Source organism: Nothoprocta perdicaria, unplaced genomic scaffold (assembly GCF_003342845.1).
Source record: "Nothoprocta perdicaria isolate Ctin4 unplaced genomic scaffold, notPer1 scaffold_117, whole genome shotgun sequence".
Classification (NCBI taxonomy): Eukaryota; Metazoa; Chordata; class Aves; order Tinamiformes; family Tinamidae; genus Nothoprocta; species Nothoprocta perdicaria.
The window spans coordinates 311,781-329,158 of record NW_020454283.1 but is presented as its reverse complement, the minus strand read 5'-3'; the positions used below and the strand labels follow the sequence as shown (position 1 = coordinate 329,158).

General features: G+C 39.2%; 2 protein-coding genes across 3 annotated transcripts in view; both read right to left on the bottom strand.

Moving 5' to 3' along the window:
* The window catches only part of EXOSC10 (exosome component 10), a 15,262-nt gene extending 14,522 nt beyond the window's left edge, over positions 1-740 (bottom strand). The window contains exon 1 of the mRNA XM_026053550.1: positions 731-740. Within this exon, the coding sequence (XP_025909335.1) occupies positions 731-740 (10 nt within the window). The remainder of the gene's footprint in view (positions 1-730) is intronic.
* MTOR (mechanistic target of rapamycin kinase) overlaps positions 574-17,378 on the bottom strand; it is a 59,218-nt gene continuing 42,413 nt past the window's right edge. For both annotated transcript variants that reach the window (XM_026053591.1, XM_026053592.1), the window contains 22 exons: positions 15,366-15,481; positions 13,938-14,055; positions 13,365-13,571; positions 12,658-12,758; positions 12,336-12,432; positions 11,625-11,723; positions 10,933-11,055; positions 10,101-10,283; positions 9,292-9,426; positions 8,821-8,995; positions 8,464-8,599; positions 7,782-7,929; positions 6,927-7,049; positions 6,292-6,374; positions 5,367-5,439; positions 4,805-4,879; positions 4,148-4,283; positions 3,681-3,746; positions 2,888-2,968; positions 2,515-2,595; positions 1,749-1,854; positions 574-1,158 (listed from right to left, as the gene is read on the bottom strand). In XM_026053591.1, the coding sequence (XP_025909376.1) occupies positions 1,143-1,158; positions 1,749-1,854; positions 2,515-2,595; positions 2,888-2,968; positions 3,681-3,746; positions 4,148-4,283; positions 4,805-4,879; positions 5,367-5,439; positions 6,292-6,374; positions 6,927-7,049; positions 7,782-7,929; positions 8,464-8,599; positions 8,821-8,995; positions 9,292-9,426; positions 10,101-10,283; positions 10,933-11,055; positions 11,625-11,723; positions 12,336-12,432; positions 12,658-12,758; positions 13,365-13,571; positions 13,938-14,055; positions 15,366-15,481 (2,478 nt within the window). In that variant the 3' untranslated portion in view covers positions 574-1,142. The remainder of the gene's footprint in view (positions 1,159-1,748; positions 1,855-2,514; positions 2,596-2,887; positions 2,969-3,680; positions 3,747-4,147; positions 4,284-4,804; positions 4,880-5,366; positions 5,440-6,291; positions 6,375-6,926; positions 7,050-7,781; positions 7,930-8,463; positions 8,600-8,820; positions 8,996-9,291; positions 9,427-10,100; positions 10,284-10,932; positions 11,056-11,624; positions 11,724-12,335; positions 12,433-12,657; positions 12,759-13,364; positions 13,572-13,937; positions 14,056-15,365; positions 15,482-17,378) is intronic.

The window sequence follows — 17,378 nt, the reverse complement described above, 5'->3', positions numbered from 1 at the left end:
ACCGCTAGGGGACAATCTCCTCCCCCACCGCCCCCTGCTTGGGGACAACTTCCTTCCCCAACCCCCCCAAGGGGTCCCTGTCCCCCCCTTCCAGCTCCCCTCTCACCGGCCCCTCCTCGCTCCAGCGGCCATGGAGCGGGGACGCGCAGCCCCCTGGCCCGGGGGCTTGGGAAGCAACAGGAGAGTCGGGGCATCACTGCAGCGTCGTGGTGTCGTTTATTGGCACAAAAATATTCAAATACAACACGGCATCTAAACAGGGCTACTSGTTGTATTCTGTGCAGTTTGTTTTTAATACCTTTTATGAATAAACCATAACTTTATCATCACCCTCCTCTTTAATACCCATTATTTGCTGTTTCAAGTCATGACCAGCTCCCCTCCCTTCTGCCCCGTAGGCCGAGGATTAACTTTTCCCCGTTATTTCCCGACACTGCTTTTCTATTCCGCCGCCACAGGAAGCTCCCGAGTGGTACTGTGCATGACCCTGCGTCCTCCCTGCTGTGATCAATCCCCACGGAGGCACCCCACCGAGCTGGACTCCTAGATCCACCCCAAGACCCTGACCGAGTCTGAAACACGACTCTCTGCCACCTCGTCACAGGAGCAGACGAGTTTTCAGATTTCAAATCAAGATTTGAAAACAAGGTGAGAGCAGGGTAATATTTTCCTTCTCCTCTCTTTCTCCCCCATTTTCCAGCTCACCTTCAACCCAAGGGAAGCCTCCTACACACGTGCATTGCGCTCACACCAGCAGAATTGATCAGGGCAATAATTAATCTGCAAATGACTTAGTTTAGTTACATTGCAAAGCAAGTCAAAACCCGTATATAGTTATTTTCAATGGATCACCAGTTCTCCAAAGACCAAGCGGAACCATAGACAGCTGTGGTACAATCAGTCTTCACAGTCCTGGAAACCCATATCAAGTGTTGTATTTTAGAGAGTTTATGTTTTTCCAACAGCAGCTATAGATTGGCTTAAACCAACTTTTAATATACAATAACTCTTTTCATTTACAATTCAAAATATCTGACAAAGGCTGTATTTCAGTCCAACTTTCTGTYTGTGTGTGTAGAAGAGTAAGTATGGAGTGCAAAAGCCTCCGGAATAAAAGGCTGTGGATACTTTGGAATCTTCTGTTACCAGAAAGGACACCTAAAGAAAACAAAGATATTGTAGTAGTGCAGTCCTGCATATAGCTTCACAAAGACAATACTGAGGAGGACTGAAATTCCATACTGCCAAAGCACTTCTTAAAATATATTTAGCATAGGAAAAGTTGACTGGTGACTCCCATGCTTCCTTCCAGTAAACACAACTAATGTCTAAAACCACCAGAAACCCATCTCCTTAAACATCTTACTAAATTAAYCAAGTCTCAAAATAATAGATGCTGCTAGGTTTACTTTAAAATATGCAGTCCTTTGCTGTAACCAAAATCTGCGAAAGACACAAACCTAGACTACCTTAGTGCAAATACATTAAACATTTAGGTTGACTGTGGTTTAAATGTTAAAAAAAAAACAAACAAACAAAAAAAAACACCACACACCTCTCTATTACCATACACCAACTTACTTCCTTACAATGCAGTGTCCTAAGTGTGCAGAACACCAGATGTTGCATCTGCTCTGGCATAAGACTCCTGTTCCTAACTGCTTACACCAGTAATGACATTTTCCTTATCTGTTCCCCATTCAGATTATTCATTCCAGATTTTGACAAGGTTATCTTAACAAACTCACCATCCAATGTAGCACTGGCAGAGATTCTCATGGGAAGTAGCTTGCTTAATGAGCAATTCTACTTGTGTTGGTACATCAAGAGTTTCATCATGAGAGAAATCTCGACCTTTAAGAGTAAAAGAATAAAAAGCATAAAGTGAAGTTACAAGTCAATCAATATAATTTGCCTTTGGGTGATGAGTTAAGGACTTTTACTATTGTTCCCTCTTAGTGCATATAAAATTAAAAATTTTCAAAGATTAAGAACTTCTACAGCCAATTAGAGTCCAGAATTCCTCCTTTTGTGTGTGTGAGATTTCTTCCTTTATCACCATCTTCAAACAATGGATAAGAAAATATTAGCATTCTCCAACAACAGATAATTTTCCAGGAGCTGGAGTCCTGGTCCTAATCACTTCAAGTAAGTTATTTGAGGAGGTGAGGGAAATGTTCTTATAGACCCCTCTTTAAGAGGGGTCTCTCATAAAACTTGACATCCGAATACTGCAAACTAAAAAGCGTGGCCAAAGGAGAAATATGACCCGTGTCAACAAATTTTGACATTTAAACCAAAGTCTGTTTTATTATAGTCACCTCCATATTTTATAAACCAGGATTATTTGCACCTCGAGTCAAGCACCAGTACAGTAGGCTTTAGATAAACACAGGAAAATGCTCTCATCCACTTAATCCAAATATTTTAAAGATTAACACACAACATAAATACTAAAAGTTAGTGCTGATCCATCTCATCAAATTTTATATTTATTTTATATAACATGCTCACCAGTGAGTTTATCTCGAACCCTGTTGATAATTTGAATTGCTTTTTTGTTCAGAGCTTCTGGCTTCACTAGACCGTCTCCTACTAAAAGACAAAAGATAGAGAAAAAGGAGGGGGAAAAGAAAGAGAAGAGAGTAAGATTTCATTTGAACAACAAAAACACTTGTCCTGCTACTACATCTGCCCTTCCCACGTGCCATTCTGTGAACTAACAGTCCCTCAAACCAAGTGTTTTTCATGTTTTCTGGAGCTGAGAGCTCTTATGCTGACAATGAAGCGATCTCACGTAATTGTACCTACATCATGATGAAGTTTTTTGATCTGAAAACAATTTCTGTATCAGTGTAAAACCAACATGATTCATAAAGAAACTTACTGAAGGAATGGATGGATTCAGGCACTGTGGTCCCAGTTTTCTTATGGGCCGTCTCACCCAGTTCCACACTGTCCAACATTTCTATTGAAAAAACACAGCAGCATAAACATGAAACTGAGAAACAGGTAAAGGAACATTCCTTTGCTAACATTAAAAGAACTCTTTAGCTGATCCTCTGAGCTGCCACAAAGTACATGCATGTCTATCACTGGAAGTCTTTATCGGTGGAACTAAACTTTGGGAATAAACTTTTCTCCTCTGCCACTGCTAACATACTGAAAGGCCTGATTCAACTTTTAAGAATATTTTTTTTGTAAAAATGTAACTAAAAGGGATTTTGAAAAGATGCACAATCTACTGTAATGATCAAGCATGTCAATTTATTGAACTCTCTAAATGAAACAGTTGCTGTTCTCTAATCCAATAGCAAACATAAAAAATAGCAAACAATTAATGCAGTGCTTTTAGCAATTGTTCAGATGACTAATTGCTAGGTTTTGCATACTAGAACTTATTAGCTCAGAAAATAACTACTGCATATAAATTATTCTATAGATTACACCAGTTTGTGCTCCAAAATGCTGTTAGTGTAACTGTAAAGGGGAATACAATTTTTTGGGGATGAAGTACTGAACTCACTCATTACAGATGAGCACAGAGACTTAAAACCTTATTAAAACAATCTGTATCTCTCTATACTTTTAAGGAGATAAAGGACTGAAAATATTTTACCCATTTCATACACTATTAAACAAACACAAGCATTCATGAAACATTAATCTTTTATACTCACCTACTGACTGACTAGCCGAGTAGGAATCTGTTCTTGTTCGTGATCGCTTATTACCCTTTGTATTTGCTGCAAACAAATAAACAGTTTAAAAGACTGGCCTGGAGGTTCAGTATTTCACAGTAAATTTGTCTGTTCACAAACAATATGGGTTTGTCATCTTTTTCCTTCTTCAAATTTTATTTCACATGAAAATAGCTTTTCATCTCCAGATGATATCTAATGCTAAAACGATCCAAATTACCTGGTTTGTAGCTTTAGTTTAATGTCATGAARTGTTTTAACCACTGTGGTAACTTCAGGTTATGATTTCTAAAWCAGGGTGTTTGCATAGCCAGTGCTTGAAAATCTACATTTTAAATACGCTGGCCTTAAACACACATTTGATTCTAGGCCTCTGAATCTTTTAAATGAACATAATTTTAACCTGATGACTCTCCTACTATCATCGTTTTATTTGAATGACTTACTGTCCATCAGCCTCCAGTTCAACAAGGGATCGTATACAAAGGCTTCTAGCACAGCCATGACACTGTCCTTGTGTTCACGCAGCACCTCCATCACAGTGTGACATGTGATTCTGTAATTACCATCTAGGCCCGTCACCTTCCGAAGAGAAAGAGAATCAATCATGCTGCTGCTTTCACTTTGCACCTCCAATCCTTGTACTCGGGGAGCAAGAAATGGCTTGTGCTTTGAACTGGAATTCACTTCCACTGCACTCTGTTTATTTAGAGAACCGCACAGAGGTTCATTACAGTTTAAGAGGCTCCTTCCTTCCGATTTACTCATAAATTGATTGGATGCAGTGGGGATGTGACATCAAGCTGATCTCTGTAAAGCCCCACGCTATTTTTCGTTTGAWTAATGTAAGCAAGGAAACTACAGAAGGCTGAGAAATTGGAGCTTCCCTCCCATCAGTGAGAAAATGTTTTCCACAGAAATTTACTGTAATAATGATAGGGGATATTTTTAACATACAGAAAATAAAGCTGCGATATTAAGATCTCTGTTTCTCATAGGAGTGGAGAGACCCAATCACAACAGAAAGTACAGTAAAAAAGTGAGCAACCAGTGTCACTTTCCCAGGGAATAATTTTCTTCATATCAAAGAGGGGATACTTAACCTCCATAGCATTTGTTAGCATCCTTGTTAACCTAAATGGAATCTTCTCTGGGAATTTTTCTCTTGTCATTGCAACCTAAAACACACAATAATAGACGATTATTAAATGAACAGTTAACTTAATATTTAGACGTTAGTAAGTACTTTTTTCCCCTCTGTTTGACAGTTTTAAGCAGTTTTTAGGAGAAGCTATATAACTGGCTTGATAGCACAAGGAARAATCAATGTGTGAGAAGAATCAGAATGGGCTCACTCTGCTAGTCTCAGGTAACATAGGTGCCAATCAGCAGCCAATAGGTGCCAATTGTTGTGAGAAATTGTACAGCAAAGTGATGTTGGCACTTTTTTTTTTTGCCCCATACAGGTTAACTAATCCTCATGATAGTCCTGTGAGATAAAGCACATACTAATTTTGTTTTGCTTGTAGGCATAAATGAARCCCCAAACAGCTAAAAGACTTGCTCGAGATCACACTCCAAGGTCAGTTTGTTCTGGCTGGTAGATTCATTTCTGCTGCATCAGGTGATGTGAAGTATTGTAGAAATATACATCCAAAGAGTTACCTCAAAACAGTCTCCGAAGTCGATATGTAAGATCTTTCCGCTCAGTCTATCTAACATCAGATTGGAAGGGTGTCTTTCATGAAGGAGTAGGAGAAAGCCAGAGTGACAGATAATTAGAAAAACGCGAATTGAATCACAGCTGCAGTCTGAAGTATTTATCTTCACGAACAAGAACAAGCAGTGACAGCATGCCTGTCCAAAATCTTCAATCTCCAGATGAACAAAATAGCTTCCTGACAGTGTATCTATCACATTATTTTTGCAATTACCTCTCAGGAGCTACYAGAGATGTTCTCACCTTGGAAGACAGTCAATTAAATCAGAATCATCACTACTTTTCTTGGATTTGTGCATTTCTTTTTCAGTCAGGATAATAATTCTACTTCTTTTATGTTATTTTTTTTTTACCAGTATAGAAATATATAGTGCATTATGTTAAAGGTGAAGTAATGTAAACTAGATTATTACCAAAGAAAGAAAAGAGTCAACCTGGATTAGCAGAAACCAGGATCTTGTTACTTATGCTGACTTGATCCAATTCTGACTTAATCCAGTTTTCAAAGGTTTATACTTTCGTTACAAAAACATTATAAAAGAATAGGAATAAAAAGCTGCTATTACGAAAATATTTCAGAGTTATTCCCAAATATTTTGTAAATTAGAAAGTCTACATTTGACAGTAAATCACATACATTTTGCCCAAAATGAAAAAAAAAAATCTTGTTTGTACTCCAGGCACACAAACCTCATATGCACTGTTGAAAATAATGGTGGTACTGTTATGCCATGAAAGTTGACATCATTATAATTCAGCAACATCCAAAATAGAATTTGACAGCAAAAGAACAGATCCAAGGAATGAACTGGTAGGCATACAGGCAAATCTCTGCTTGCATGCAAAAGCAGCATCCTCAGTTTCACCTACCTGTCCCCAAGGCCCAAAATGTACCCAACCATTGACATCACAGCTAGAGAGCGAGTGTAATTAGTTCTTCTGTCAAACCACACCTACAAGCAGAGACAAAATAGAGAAAAGTAAAGGAGTTGGCTTGGTTCATCTATTTCTATTTCTTAATAACAATTCCACTGCACTGAATAATACTTGCAACAAAGTCTGACAGATGTTTCGGTTGATATTTTGTTTTATGCAATAATTAATTGGGTTTTGCATGAAGCCAAACTTTCATACATGTATCTATACATCTATATCTCAACACATGCCATAGTCTGAGTAGTTCAAACAACGCTAGAATCATATGCCTAAGCCATTAAGAGCAAGTGATTTCAGATGCACTCTTCTTTCAATTGTATTATATTGACTGAAAMCAATAGCTCAGCATATCCATTGCAGCAAATATTTTAGAAACCTGTTTATCTTTCCTCATGGAAMTCTTTCCTCAGCATGAAATCTTTATCTTTCCTCAGCATGACCTGAACCCTAACATGAGCCCTTGGTGGCTACTTAAACTTCAGAACAATCCTTCAAGTGTGGTTCATCTGCACCTGTCTCAGTCTGCAGAGAAGGTAGTCACATGTTATGAAGCCCCTGCATGTGCTCACCTCTGAGCTTGGACTTTTCAACCACAGCAGTTTGGCAAGGTCATCACCAGCTGTGTTATTGACAGCATGTTCAAATACTTCTACCTTCTGCATCAAAGTTAGGTGGTCATAATCTGGAGCCATCTATAATTGAGAAGAGAAACTCATCAGCCAAAAACTCTTTTRAAATCTCTGCTTGTAATGTGACAAACATGGTGATCACAAATAATTTAAAGATAAACTTGACACAAAATTATTATTTGCAGACAGGTTAGTACATTCCCAAACATATCAAGATGACTAGCCAGCAATGAACATTTGAAAGGTGACAGCAAATGATTCAGCATCTGCAGACTATTTCATAGCCATATGTAATTAAAATACTGAGAAGGCAAATATGTTTTGAAGATGGTTTCCAAATACATCTTGTTAGCTGGCACACCCTTTCCTCATTGGCAGGAATTCCCAAGTTTTTTTCAGTGACGTTCAATTTCTCCAGCCTGTCCAATTTTTAGCTTTGTTGTTTAGAAACAATGTTTGTCTCTAAAAATTGTCTCTCATTGAGACAATGCCAGCAGCATGACACCTTGTGTGAGGYGCACCATATTCATGCAAAACTCCAAACACATTTTAGTTACTAGATGGTAAGAACTTGTGGTCACTGCCAAAATAGGAAAGGAGAAACAGATAAAGTTATGGCCAATTTTATCCTTTGGTAGTGTTTTAGCATTTTCATCTGATCTTCCTATTTTTATTACTAGTACCAACAGCCATGAGAAAACACAGAAAGAAAAAGAGTCTGTGCAAAACTGCCCTTCAGGAAGCACTGGAGTCCTAGAAGATTGTACCAAACAATCTGTGAACTTTGTCCTTTACCCTCAGCATGATGCGATGTTCAATATTGAGCAGGATCTTCTTCTTCTCTCTGTAATCTCGGATGAGCGCGTGCAGTGTGTCACAGTGGGGGACCCAACCAATCAAGCCCGAATTTGTAGACAGTGGAATAACAGCATATCTCTGGATGCTACAAGAAAAATGAAGAATCAAATTATTGCATGCTATGAATAACTACATTTCAAAAATGCGTGAAACTACCACAATTGAAATTGCAATCTGATCCAGAATCTCTCTTTAATAGTTGCCCTTTTTTTTTTCTTCTCTTCAACCATAATGGGAACATCCCCCTGGATAGATTGTGATTAGGTACTTTAAGGACATATTTTTGAAACTTATCTTGACAAAAAGTTACGATTTTGCAAGCTTTGTACCACCCAAAAGGAGATTTATCATCTATGGCATAACATCAGTGCACTAGTTGCTAGGTCTAATAAGTCAGGAAGACTTTTAATATCGTATGCTCTCAGGCTCCCACGCCAGTATATGAAGTATCTTTTTTTTCCTTCTTTTTCTTTTCTTTTTTTTTTTTTCTCTCCTTTTTAAATGATCTGAGTGTCAAGATGCTCCTATTCCTCACAAACCAGGTGGTTGTCCTGAGGCTTACTTAGAAGCTGCACATACACATGACAAGCAGGTTCAGTGGTTACACAGTCCCACACACCTGAGGTTTTTACGCAGAGAGGTTGGGTCATTGGCTAGCAGAGTGTTAACTAATCCAAAAAGCTGCATCACTCTCTCATCTTGGCGTAGGTCCTCRTGGCCTTTCAGAAGGAATACAAACTCATGGCCATTGCTTCCTGCAAAAGAATTTACAGGGAGAAAATTTATGTCTGCTGAACCACTAGAGAAAAGTAAATAAACTAGCACTCAAGAAATGGAAAACACAGCAGTCAGACTAACTGAACTACCATAAAATGCCTCACTGGAAAACAAAACAAACTGATAAATATGCAGTCTAAGCTAAAAGCAATAACCATTTAAATACAAGAATAATGAAATAAAAACTAGTCTCTCCTACCCATTAATGTTAATTTCCTGGGCCGCTGTTTGGAGGTGATGACCTGCAGCGAGGGGGCAATAGACTGGATGCGGATGATGGGCTGGTTGGGATCGTACGTGCCTGGCACTGCCAGTTCCAGGTCTCGGCACATTAACAGTTTTGGTGACACGTATTGTAGTTCCAAAGAAGTAAGCTACCGACAGCGGAAAAAAACCAAAAAAMCCCAGCATTTTAGTTAAATCTCATTGAAACATCAGAAGAATATATACTATACAGGGCCTAAAACCAGTTCTCAGGCAGCTGTCAATACTCACTCGCTTTTAGGAAGTGCTGCACAAGCTGCGAATTTGCAACTTACGCAACTTCTGAACAAATGACATGTGGGTATTTCCAGAATATCAAATCCAATTTTGAATAAGTAGAAAATGAAAGAGAAAGGGGTATTGACAGCTTACACTGTAAGACCCACAATAGGACTGTACCCCCTACCTGAGGCAGCTGCTTTGAGATACGCCTGAAAACATGGTAATAGAGATCCCAAGCCTGGGTCAGGTCTTTGACATTTCCTGATTTCATGTACTTCCTGCACCATTCCTGAGCTTCCATTAGATCTCTGCCATAAGCCTAGGAAAGAAAAGAGGAAAAAAAAAAAGAACAAGACCCCATATTTCTACTGATTAGAGTGGAACAGGTAGAAACTACAGAGCATCACATTCTATGTTCAAATCACATTTCAAATACTTGATCACATATTTTTACAGCCTCTCAGAATTAAGAATCTAGGTTTTCCCAGCTCCAAGACCTGCATTGAGTTTATCGGGCAATAATACAGAGTAGCTTCATGACAGCAGTCAGTAGAAAGCACAGGACCACTCTTTAACAGTACACTCACAAGCTCAAAAGAATTCATGTTGCCAGCTTGAGAGGCATCACCTTTACTCTGTGCTCATGGCTGTTGTGAAGCAGAGTGGACTTCCATTAAAAGGACTAACCRCAAAGCAGTTGCATGTTTTCCATGCCCTACGTGACACACGGTTGACCTAAGACTCCAGGGCTATCTGTAATACTAGGGTGATACAGTACTATCACCATCCAAAAGAATACAAATCCAAAGATAAATATCAGCAATAAAATCTCAGTTAATATTAGTCTCAAGAGCACAGACAGTAAAGTAGCGAAGTAATTCTTTGTGTAAGGCACTTGTGTAAAGGTCTTTGGAACATATMTGAGAAAGGTGTCTATCCGGCCTGCTTTTGAGGGCAAAAGAGAAGATTTCAAATTCAGCTGTCGGCTGTTACCTGATTGAAGGATGTCTCTTTTAAAGTCTGAGGCCCACGCTCCATCATTGCGTGAAGTGGTTCCAGCACCTCAAACATTCCCTTCACGTTCCTTTCTCCAAAGTATAGACGAGAAGCTTCTTCCAACCCTTCATGCCACATCTCATGCCACAGGATGGCTACACGGATTAGCTCTTCACTCACCTATTTTTGGGTAGGAAAAAATATTAACTACTGAAAAAAAAAAATGTAGTGACCATATACTAATGTAAAAATGCAAAATTACCTTCCTYGCCAAACATTATTAAGTATTTCTTGCTGACCACTAGAGGGGGCCACAAAAGAACTTCCTTGATTACATTACACATTTTTCTACAAAAAGTTGATGAGGCTTTTTGCAAATTATTTGTCACCTTTGGTATTATATACATAATGATGTAATTTGGCCTGAAAATGCTATTTTTCCTTCATAAAACCCTTAGGAACTTMATTACTCTTTTCATGTTATTCATGGTAGACCTCCTTCCACTTCTCATCAAGCAGAAGTTTGTCTTTGTGAAATAATGCTTCTTTATGTATTTCGTCTCTAAATTTATTCAAAGGAGAAACAAGGACTGAGTGACTGTTATGATCCTTTTCTTTCTTTTTAATAAAAGACTTCCTTAAAAGTCTGCGCTCTGTCATCCAAATACGGGAATACAAATACAATTAACTGTATTTGAATAAATTTAACACTGAATTGTCATTTCTAGTTTAGCGATGGGGAGCTGTCTTAGAAAACCACAAACTTAATATACCTTTGCTACATCCATCCCTGAAATGCAACATGCCTTACAGCAGACAAAGCACTCACCATCATCGCCTGCTGCACCAGAGTGTTACTGTGCTCACACATGTTTTTCAAGATCTTATTTGCAGCATTGTGACGTGCAGTAGTTGTGGATTTAGAAGCCACAGTCAAAGGATAAATCAAAGCCTACAGGGACATCAACCAATAACATTTTAGAACTATGAAGGAAAGCTATATGAATTGAAAGACTAGCAACATATTGATAACACGTAGCTTTAGGGCTGGACAAGAGAAATTAAGCCTGCTTCTTTAAAGAGCTGACAGGAGTTTGATATTTGAACTCCTACAGTTTGATATTTGAACCTGAAAATCTCGTAAGATTTTAATTTGCCAAGTAACTGAATCATTTTAAAARCTAGTGTCAAATAGGAAGAACAGAAAATTCTCTAGCCTACGGTGATTTTCTCCACTATGTTCAAATGAAATATCTCTGGAGCAATTGGTGTCTCTTGAGAGTCAGCTAAGGAGGTTAGGCTTAAAAAGGTGATTGTCTCTATCCAATTTCCTCAGTAGGAAACTGCATGATTCATCTACCTCTCTTGTCCCTCTTCCCTGTGAACAGAGCTGAGAAAGGAAGGAGAAGCAAAAATAGACCCCAACTCTCTCCTCTGCACACATGTATGGGAGGTGAAACAACATAAATGCCTTAATCATCTGGGAGAAGATGGAAATTCCTCCTGTAAGCCGAAGATTACCTGGGGATGGTACCGTCCAATATCTGTAAGCAGTTGGTGAATGAGACGTCCTACTAATGGTCGAGGGGTGTCAATTCTTGCAATGAGCTGAGGGATAACCTAATAGAAAGGATAAGAAAAATAAGTACCCCAGTCATCTCACATTTGCTGCTCAGTTATTCTGCTCGCTACCAGAGAGCTCAGTCTCTAACAGACAGAGACATCCATCATTCATTTTTGTACTAGTCAGAGGAAAACACAGCAAGTTCCACGCAGTGTCAGAAACACAGACAGGCAAGTGACAGGACAAATAAAATGTGCAAAACTRCTCCAGGATCTTCTTGAATGATTTTGAATGAAGTCTCTCACACTGAAATTAGGTAATGAAGTTACTTTTACAAGACTCATTTAACAAAGTAATCATGAAAGATACACAGTCTGAATTATATCAGAGCAGCTTTGTGATACTTCATATTTTGTTACCACTGAACATATTTCATCCCTAATTTTAAAATCTTCTCCCTCATACATATTCAATAATTGCATACAAATACAGAAATACACACAAGAATACTACTCCTGTCTCTGTTCAAGATGCTTKTTAAATAAGCACTGCTAATACAATGCTCTTTCTCACTTACAGAGGATTATTTAGCAAAGGATCATTGGATACTACAAATTCCCAAGCTCCCTGTAGAATGAGGAACTGTCCTAGCCCTGTATGTTCTTTACCTGCAGCCAAGTGTCTATTTGAATTGCTTTGACTCCTTCAACCAAAGCCTCATTGACATCAGGCCAGTGACCATAGTCAAACCATAGAGTAAGGACCCTGAAAAAAAAGACAGATTCATTAGGAATGAAAGAAAACATTCCAAATATATTCATATCTGTTTGTAATGGACTCTTCTTTCAAGAACTAGGAAACAAAGGGAAAGTGTGCAGAAATATAAACTACCTTGGACTGAATATTTAGCCTTAAAAATAGATTAGAAAAGGGTTATGATGAAAAGAGTGATGATGCTGGATTTTATTTACTATGTGGTGTATTATATACCTTAGAGTGTCYTGTAGGTTATTTCCTCGAGAAAGAGATATGGAGCGGAAGAAACCCTGGACGGCAGGGACTGTGTACATCAAGAGGGTCTTGGATAAATCCTTTGGGAATGAAAATCGCTGCATTAGCTCTACACAAGGCTATCCACCCACATGAAACCCAAACCAGGAGAGGGCAGAGAACTATGCAGAAAAATAGATCTAATTCACATTACACTTGACTTCTGCTCATGTTCTTTCCAAGATTTATGTTTTGCTYGACTACACACATCTCTCTGCCTGGCAGGGTACATAGTGTGAAGCCTTACCACACTTAAATTGGGGACAGGGGAAAGAAAAAAAAAAAAACAGCAACAAGACTAAAAGCTATAATCCTCCCATAGCTAGTAAGTAAAGGACAGAATCCTGAGGGAGTCTTTTGACATGGAGTGCTTAGATAGAATTTGTTATTGTACATTGTATCACCTATGATAACTCTCTATGACTTTGTTCTTAGTTGCTAGCTAACCTACGGTCATTTTCATTAACTCCTGTGTTCCTGAGACCTAAGACCTTCAGTTAACCTGAACTTCCTCACTGTAASTCATGGGCATATAGATGGACAGCTTCCAAAAACCAAGCACATGGTAGCCTGTCCCTCACCATAACCTTTTCCTGYGAGTGAGCAATAAGTGCCCATCTCTCAACCTAAACAGGGAAGAATGGTACCTCGGTGACTTTTTTCTGCACCGGAGATGGGATGGGGCTGTTCTCTGTGCTTTCTGCCTCACTCTCACTGTTACTGCCCTCTGTGTTGGCACTGGTGATGCTGGCCCCACTGGCATGACGTAACTTCTTCTTCTCATCTCTGGCTTGGTTTTGATGTTTGTAGTGAAGCACAGCTTCAAAGTTCATCACTGCCCATGCATGCCAGGCCTGCCAAATGAAGAGAATTTCAACAAATCACAGAGGAAAGATTAATTCTTTCTGCAATATATACTGTCTAGCGGTTAGAGATATAGTCCCAACTTTTCAGAGCCTGCAGACAATGGCAGTAAGTAAAACCCTGCAGACAACACAATGCTTTGCTCTCTGTCAATTGTAGTCTAGTTATACTGGTCAGATAAAATTCTAAACAGCAGTCTCATTCTATAAGCTGCCTTCTTGATTTCTAATCCTGCTCACAGTGACAAGGCACAGTTATAGGGCATTTTCCTATCAACAGCTTCCTTTTCTGCATTCTGGGCTGTGGCCAGATTACTGTTCTCCCTAATCTGTGCCTCGAACCTTTTCTTTACTGACCTTGTACCAGTTCCGATCATGCTCTGTTGCAGCACTATAGTACTGTAATACTTTGGGGATGGTGCTCTCATTGATGCCTTGAAGATTCAGCTGCCACTCTCCCAGTTTCAGGAAACACCTAGTTAAGCAAAAGRATTATTGACTCTCAGACAGAACATAGGATGAGAATGAAGATTTCTGGATCAGGAGGCAGATTTCTTATGCAAAGCCTGAAACACATTCCGTGGTAAACACCCTCATCAAGCCTCTTCTGCAGACAGGTAGCATATACGGTAGCTTCAACTGGTAAATCTAAAACAACCTACATTGCGTTTTTAAGCATGAAGCAAACTAGCTAATGCCTTCACTCTTCAAGGTTCGTGTAGAGATCCAACATTATTCCTTCTCTATATGTTATAAAACAGATTTAAGAAGTTAACAGCAGCAGCAAAAGGACGACTGATAAAATGCACACAGCCTATGTGCTGGCTAGCTATATTATCATCATATGAACCAGCCTTCTGGAGAGAACATCCTGTGACAAGCAGCCAGTGGAAACAGCAGAATTGCTCTTAGGCTGAGCCAGAACCTCTGTAAGTTCTCCCTCCCCAAGGAAAGAAAAACAAAGCATTTTCACTACAGCAGGGTGGGGCTGTGAAGGGCTGTGCAAAGCCCAACATTTCACTCCCTCAGCAGGTTTTAAATAACACACTTGCACATCTGTCCTTTCTATATTTCGCAGTTTCCAATAAGCCTTGTGCGAGAAAAAATGTTGTGCCTAACTCATCACTAGCCTGCTTTCCAAGACAGTCACCACAGAAAGAAAAAAAGATGACAGCTGTTATCAAGTTTCCAGTCTCATAAGAGAATGAGATGCATGACTATCTTTAAAAATTTCTTTAAGCAATAATATGAAATTTCTTATTTAAACGGAAAATGACAGAATCAATAAGGCACCCCTAGATATGYGGAAGAAAAACTGAGAATATGAGATGTAATTTTAATACAATACTTTAAGAGATTATCACATGCTGGGTACCCATTGCCCAAGATATTGCTATTGTACTGATGGGAATTGGCTACCAACAGATACATTAGGCATAATAGAAAYCCTTCTTCCCTACTGAGTGGATGCCCTAAAAAAATGAAGAAATAGTCATGCTGGAAGCCTTCTGCCAATGAGCCACAGTGCAGGAAAAAAAAAAAAAAACCACCCATTTTCTAGTGACAATTACAAGGTCATTTACAACGACATGTCACAATGACATTTACTGAAACCATAAATAGATGTCGTATCAAACTGTTCTCTACCAACTAAACAAGAAATATTCTGTTGCTTTCAAACTAGAGGTTTTGTCTAAAATGTCTGATCTGCACAGACCCTGCAAACCCAGGAAAGACATCAGTGCCTCCATACAAGGAAATGGTCTCCAGGGACCAAGTGCTGACCGTGCCATGAGCTTGTGGAGTTCCTGCTTGTGCTGTTGGTCCTCGGTAGCAATTGCATGCTGTGCCTGCTGCTGCATTGTCTGCACAAAGTGCTGCATGTGCTGGAAGGCATCGATCTGTAATGGGATGATAACAGTGGTAAGGAYCATGGGGGTTAAACGCAATTTCATGAGAGACAAAGACAATATAGAAATAAACTTTCACAGAAAGTAAAAACTATAGCTTTTTTTTCTTTCTTTGAATCTTTTAAACATCTGCATCCCTCTAAAATGAAGATATAGTCCTCTTCTGTAGCACCAAGCAAAGATTCTTAACAGCTTACAAATCTGGACACTGAACTGCTACACTGAGGAATTAATAACKGCGTCCTTTGACGCTAGGCTCAGCTTCATGTCATACGTGCAGTCAAAAACATGACCACAACACAAGCTAACACTGTGTTCTGCTGTACAAGAACCCAGCTCTGGCAAACTGACCAGGTGAACCGTATGAGAAGAACCTTCAACAACAGAGTCCCATTACTGCTTATGCCAAGTGAGGTATCTGTTYGATTGCTAGAATCTCTTTTGACTTGTAATTCAACATACATGTAGAAGGCAGTCCAGCAATCCCAACAATCTAACAAATATTGATAGTTCACAAACAGTACCTGACCAGCTCAGTACCATACTAGGGATTCAGAGATCCCTAGGAGTTTGTCTATACCAAACTACTGCTCGAGAAAATATTGGCTAAGTGAAAACTTACAGCTCCCTGAGTTTCCCTTCTAACTCCTGCATTTTGTCTAGGCTTACAATGCACCCAYGGGATACAAACCCTGTGCTGTTTAAACACATGAGAAATCTAAATTTCTCTAGTAATCAAGAAGCAGAACTGAACATTGCTCCTTTGCCAGCAGATTACACAAGCAATAGTGCTAAAGCAATTCAGGATTTGGGGAAAGGGATGTCTGAAGTTCACTGAAAAGAACTAAGGGTAAAAAAAGCTGAAGTTAAAGATCTAGCAAGAGAAGTGCGCATGCTTCACTGGAAGCAATCAGAGCAAAGCTCTTGCAAACTGCAAGGTTGTTTCAGGTCAGAATCTGCACAATGTGCTACTAGGAGGCCAATTTATTTTGGTTCCATATAGAAGAATGAGCTAGTTCAGAGAGATCGAGAGAAGAATCACCTAAACTGGAATGACTCATCTGTCCAGTTCAAATGTCAGCATGGAGTCAGCCATCAGGAAAAAGGGTTTTAGCCGAGGGCAAAATAAAGGAAACAATCATTCCAACATTAATGGGGGCATTCCACAGCTAGTAACCTAGTTCAGTCAAGTGAACACAGTTACATAAAACTCTCATCTACATAAGTCACTAGACATAGGTGAATATTCTTTAGGTAAGCCAAAACAGGACATATGGATATGTCCAACCATGYAGCAGTTCTAGTACCAACAAAGAGGAAAGTTCCCTACAGAACCAGCCTATGTGCACTAACAACAGGTTAGTCTCACTCCACTCTCCCTTCTAATCACAACTGCTTCCTCCATATTTTTGCTGTTKGGCTAATCATGTTCATTTCCTGTCTTCTCGCAACAGTTTCTTTTAAATACATTTTCTTTTGCTCTTCCTCCCTTGCTCTTCAAGTCTTCTTTCAGCCTACTTGCTACAATTGCACTGTTTCCTGAAACTTATCTGCCTCCCTCCCCTATCACAGGCTGAAGACAGAAAAGTCTTCTTTCACTCAAAGGCAAGCACAGGAAACCTATATACACTCCGGGTCGGTTACTGAAGAAAGTAAAGGATCATCACACTCTCTTTTACAAAGCCAGCAGAACAGGGCCTCATCATCAGCTCCTTCTGTTTTTTAAATTCAAATAAAGAATAGTTAGGTCATGGCAATAATCCCACAGCAATGGCTCTGCTCCAGTGTTGGCAATCTCAAAGGCAGGAAAAATAAAAAAGATGTGGCAGAATATGAGAATAAATGGAGGCTTCAATGTATATTTAAAAAAAAAAAAAAAAAAAAAAAA